The sequence below is a fragment of the Hyperolius riggenbachi genome, chromosome 12 (genome assembly GCF_040937935.1).
Source record: "Hyperolius riggenbachi isolate aHypRig1 chromosome 12, aHypRig1.pri, whole genome shotgun sequence".
Classification (NCBI taxonomy): domain Eukaryota; kingdom Metazoa; phylum Chordata; class Amphibia; order Anura; family Hyperoliidae; genus Hyperolius; species Hyperolius riggenbachi.
In genome coordinates, this window is record NC_090657.1 from 138983084 (window position 1) to 138989083 (window position 6000).

Consider the following 6000-nt stretch of genomic DNA (forward strand, 5'->3'; position numbering starts at 1 on the left):
GCTGGGGGACCCCCTTTCGCCGCTGCTCGCGGCGGATCGCCGGAGAGCGGCGGCGATCAGGCAGCACACGCGGCTGGCAAAGTGCCGGCTGCGTGTGCTTTTTATTTTATCAAAATCGGCCCAGCAGGGCCTGAGCGGCGACCTCCGGCGGTGATGGACGGATATATTCGTCCATACCGCTGAGGAGGTTAAGACATAAAGAGCCACTTGGACCCGTTTCCGAAAAGAGAAAAAAAAACTGGGAGCCGCAAAACCATATGCACAAATAGTTAGCAGATATGACTCCCATATGCACAAATAGTTAGCAGATATGACTCCCATATGCACAAATAGTTATCAGATATGACCCCCATATGCACAATCCTTCAGCAGATCTGGAAAAAAACAAAAACCATTTACTCACCTAGTCAGAAGACCTCCTGTCATGATCTCCTCCTGTCCCGACCTCCAGTCCCGTCCTTGTGGCGCGCAACTCCCACGATCCTCTTCCTACGTCACGTCCTGCCATGGCCGCCCGAAGCCCTGCACTGGTCCGGCGGCCTCTCTGATAGGCTGCCGGCCAGCGACAACAGCACACGTCACGCGCGCCGCAGCCACTGACACCGGAGCCGCGGCGAAGATGAAAAAGAACCGCGGGTTGCCGACCCCTGCCCTGGAGGATCAGAAAAGCCTCTAGAGCAAGTAAGATTTTTTTTTTAAGTTCAGGTTTATGCTACAGCCTTGTACACACTATGCAATTTCCCATCAGATAGACAGATGGAATCAATTTCCAACAGGTCAGGATCTGATTTCAGATCACTTCTATACAAAATCGATTAGACGATCAGAAATCAGATTGGATCTGTCTGGAATAGTGGATTCAACCCGTCTGACAGGAAATTGCATGGTGTGTACCACGCATAAGTAAAATCTGGTTAACTCCACACGTGACAACAAGCGAAAGATTGTTGTGCCAAATAATTTTTTTCTGAAGAGAAATATTTAGAGAGATGGTCAATAATATCAAATCCATCCAACTTGGTAATCATCTTGGAATTCTCCAAAAGCCCTTCCTGTTGACTTGGATTGGCCCAATACCACACTGCATACAATATTACAATCTCTCTGATAGCCCCTAGAAATTAGTGATGGGAATTCCGGCTCTTCTCTGAGAATCTGCTCGTCTGAATCGGCTCCCAGTAAAGAGCCGGCTGTTACGGCTCTGAATCGGCTCTTCATTAAAGGGGAACTGAAGAGAGGTATATGGAGGCTGTCATGTTTATTTCCTTTTAGACAATACCAGCTGCCTGGCAGCCCTGCTGATCCTCTGCCTCTAATACTATTAGCCATAGCCCCTGAACAAGCATGCAGCAGATCAGGTGTTTCAGTGGTTTAGACTTATAAGTCTGATCTGACAAGACTAGCTGCATGCTTGTTTATGGTTTTAATCAGATACTACTGCAGAGAAATCGACCAGCAGGGTTGCCAGGCAACTGGTATTGATTAAAAGGAAATAAACATGACAGCCTCCATATACCTCTCTCTTCAGTTCCCCTTTAAATATCACTCAGAATCAGAGTAAAAGCCCCGCCCCCGTCTCCATGACGTCTCCAGACTGCTTGTCTGACTGGGGCAATCCCTCCTGCTACTGCTCGGCTCCACCCCACACACTCCTACAAGCTGCAAGAGGAAGACTACATCTCCCAGCATGCCTCAGCGCCCTTTATTACAGAGCAAATCAGAGCTGTGTGGGGCGGCTGAGGCATCGGCTCTTTTAAAACTGAGAACCGGCTCTTGTCGTTCACAGCAAAGAGCCGGCTCGTTCGCGAACGACCCATCACTACTAGAAATCTTCAAAGCACGGTTTGTGGTTATACATGAAACATCTAGCATTTCCTTTTAACCTCCTGAGCGGTATGGACGAGCTCAGCTCGTCCATCACCGCCGGAGGCTGCCGCTCAGGCCCTGCTGGGCCGATTTTCCTCAAATAAAAAGCAGCACACGCAGCCGGCACTTTGCCAGCCGCGTGTGCTGCCTGATCGCCGCCGCTCTGCGGCGATCCGCCGCGAGCAGCGGCGAAAGAGGGTCCCCCCAGCCGCCCGAGCCCTGCGCAGCCGGACCAATCAGTTCCGGCCAGCGCTAAGGGCTGGATCGGAGGCGGCTGACGTCAGGACGTCGGCTGACGTCCATGACGTCACTCCGCTCGTCGCCATGGCGACGAGGAAAGCCAAACAAGGAAGGCTGCTCATTGCAGCCTTCCTTGTTACTTATGCTTGCCGGAGGCGATCAGAAGAACGCCTCCGGAGCGCCCTCTAGTGGGCTTTCATGCAGCCAACTTTCAGTTGGCTGCATGAAATAGATTTTTTTTTTAATAAAAAAAAAAAAAACCCTCCCGCAGCCTCCCTGGCGATCTCTATAGAACGCCGGGGAGGTTAAAGGACTTACGAGCCGAGTCATAGAAAAAAAGTTAATTACCTGAGGTGAATATCAGACCTCAGGGAAGACGATCACTGGCCCCCTTGCTGTTTACAGATGCCCCATTAGCATAATCCACTTATTAGCGGCCCCGACCCGGCCCAGGGTGGCCTTAGCTCACACTGCTAAGAATCGCCGCTTTAAAAGTCCTCTGCCAGTGCCTGCGCAGTTCGCATACCCAGTACTGCGGCTGCGCAGGCTTTCAGCCCTGGGAGCGGCACATCGTAGCTCCGTATACACTGTACTAGGTCGTGTGGGCGTCATCACATGACCGCCCACATGACTGACTGCCCTTCACTAGCCACGCCCCCTCAGTCAGCACAGAATATCAGCGCTGAGCGAGGGAGGACGTTACCTAGCTACAGGATTTGTTTACTGCAGATTTGCATAAAATAACTTACTCTGCTGCAGAGTAAGTTATTTTATGCAAATCTGCAGTAAACAAATCCTGTAGCTAGGTAACGTCCTCCCTCGCTCAGCGCTGATATTCTGTGCTGACTGAGGGGGCGCGGCTAGTGAAGGGCAGTCAGTCATGTGGGCGGTCATGTGATGACGCCCACACGACCTAGTACAGTGTATACGGAGCTACGATGTGCCGCTCCCAGGGCTGAAAGCCTGCGCAGCCGCAGTACTGGGTATGCGAATTGCGCAGGCACTGGCAGAGGACTTTTAAAGCGGCGATACTTAGTGTGAGCTAAGGCCACCCTGGGCCGGGTCGGGGCCGCTGATAATAATCTGAACATTTGTATAGCGCTTTTCTCCTGTCGGACTCAAAACGCTCAAGAGCTGCAGCCACTGGGACGCGCTCAAGAGGCCACCCTGCAGTGTTAGGGAGTCTTGCCTTGAACTCCTTACTGAATAGGTACTTGACCTAGCCAGGATTTGAACCCTGGTCTCCCATGTCAAAGGCAGAGCCCTTAACCAGTACACTATCCAGCCACTAATGATAAGTGGATTATGCTAATGGGGCATCTGTAAACAGCAAGGGGGCCAGTGATCGTCTGCCCTGAGGTCTGATATTCACCTCAGGTAATTAACTTTTTTTCTATGACTCGGCTCGTAAGTCCTTTAAGTTTAATCCAATCAATTTTTTGGATCACTCTACAGAACAATCATATTTACTGAGTAAAGCCATGGTACATTGGCTATACACAAACCAATATTTATAACAATTCAATAGGATTGCCTTGAACATAAAATATGCATTTCCTTTTAGGCCGACGAGTCCCAAAACCGCTTTGCCAATGTGAAGTGAGGGGGAACCCGTTAGCGCTCAATGCAAAGTATATAAGCTCTGCATAAATCGCTTAGCTTTCGATCACATTTAAAATTAAACTTCAAACACTAACAGTGGCCTCAATTCACGGAGCATTATCAAACGTTTATCAAACGTTTGATAATTTACCTCATGGGTAAAATCTCACTAAGGTGTTATATATTTGTTGAACGTTTTATCTGTAAAACATTCGATAAATATATAACACCTTAGTGAATTTAAAATGAGATTTTACCCATGAGGTAAATTATCAAACGTTTGATAATGCTCCGTGAATTGAGGCCAGTGTCTTGATTTCCTTCTACCATCTGTAGCTCCGTCCCTAAAGGAAGAGGTCACAGGTGCTTCTCTGATTTGTCAGAGTAGCATGACCTCTTCCTTTAGGGGGCAGGGCTACAGACAAAAAAAAATGGAAACAGGGTAAGTACAATAGTTTTATTAAATAAAAAAAAATAAAAAAATAAAAACACAAATCAGAAGAGCTGTACAGTTTGCCCGACCTAGATGTCGTTAAGGTAGTCAGCCATACAACTAGTGATTTTGAATCAAATCGACAAAGCAAGTGATGTTGGTCAAAGAAAAAACAACCCACTAATTAATCTGACTGATTATGTTCCTCCATGCTCTGGGTGCAAAAATCGACTCAGAGTCGATCAAATAATACGTACAGTAGCAGATTCCTGTGTGGATCTATATAGCTTCCATCCTGCTAGATCAACTAATATCAACCACTTTTCATTAATTGAGCATAATGGAAGTAAATTCTCTCTAAATTTGCTACAATTATTGAATAATTGATTGTAGAGCCAAATCGATAGATTTATGACCTAATACACTCCATCAAACAGCAAAGAACTGTCCATTACCAGTTGATTTCTGCTAGAATTATCTGCCAAGGAATATCTGTGTATGGGCACCCTAAGCGTGTATGACAAAGAGATGAGAGATGGCTTATGAGGGCAGCTTATAGCAAACATTTGCCAGAACATACAGTTAAAACTAAATGACATGCGGTCAACTTTACAGCTATGTTCACAGTTTGCGGCTCTACTAGAGACTGTCAGGAAAGCTGAGTAACATCTTCATTGAAACCCCGTCGATGGCATAAAAATGCCCTTACTAAAGATGCCCTCCCATTATTGCTAGTAACAGCGGCCTATCCGCCCACAGCAGACAGCGCATCTCACCTCTTGCCCACAGAGCCCCGAGCAGCCTGCGCCCCGGCCTCCATCCCCTTCCTGGAGGCGGCTGAGGGGGCGGCGGACGGATCGACGTTCTGCGAAGCCATCTGTGTACGAGAGTATCGGAGAAGACAAGATGCGAGGCTGAACAAGACGCTTTACCACCAAACCGACCGCGATTTACTGTTTTAAACGCTAAGCTCCTTGACCAATGAGAGGCGCAGTCACATTCAACTCGACCAATCCCAGCGCGCTAGCAGAAGTCTCCACGGCGATCAGCAGCTTGGCTTCCTCCTGAACGTTTGAAAAAGTGGGACTTGATTGGTCAGGAGGCGGTAATGCATCCGTATGCGATAGGCAGAGACTGCAGTCAATCACTGGCATTTAAGCGGAAGTCCGTAGGCCAAATGGTTGCTCTGCTGTGTCAACATCTCCACCCACCTAGCTATTGTGTAGTGATTGACAGTCTGGCTCTTTTCAATGAATCGATTCAATCCATTAGAAAGAACCGGATCATGAACCGATTCATTTGATTCATGTCACTGGGGAGGGTGTGGATAGCAGTAACTGGTTGCTAGTCACTCCCCTCCGGTGCCTGCGTGGGTGCGTGCTTGCGTGTTTTCCCACTAGCTGCGTTTTTGCCAAAAAATTCAAAAGGCTGATTCTTGACATCATCAAACACGGATGGCCGTGCATTCAGAATGCAACGTGTACAAACGCATGCCATCTGCGTTTCTATGCATTGCGGGGCTGATCGCATTCACTGAAAGTTAATGGGTCAGCCTCGCGTTTTGTTAAAAAATGCGTGCAGCATGCGTTTGCGGACCGCACTGTGTGAACATCAGTGCAGTCTATGCACTTTCTGATGTCCTGCATGTCGGCCTCCTGCATGCATTGCCAAAATCCAGACAGCAAAGCGTGCAATGTGAACGGAGTTATCAGGCAATATCAAAATAAGTGCTATTTACCCGGGGCTTCCTTCAGCCCCAAGCGCCCAGCATGTCCCTCACCGCAGTCAGCCGTTAACCGCCATTGCCTCCTGATCCCCGGCGGTGACGTCAGGCCGACCTCCAATTCGGCCTGTACTGC

General features: G+C 48.5%; 1 protein-coding gene across 1 annotated transcript in view; it reads right to left on the reverse strand.

The window, feature by feature from the left end:
* UBE2C (ubiquitin conjugating enzyme E2 C) overlaps window positions 1–5296 on the reverse strand; it is a 29146-nt gene extending 23850 nt beyond the window's left edge. Inside the window, exon 1 of the mRNA XM_068263257.1 lies at window positions 4918–5296. Coding sequence (XP_068119358.1) covers window positions 4918–5018 — 101 coding nt within the window. The 5' untranslated portion in view covers window positions 5019–5296. The remainder of the gene's footprint in view (window positions 1–4917) is intronic.
* Between the last annotated feature and the right edge of the window lie 704 nt (window positions 5297–6000).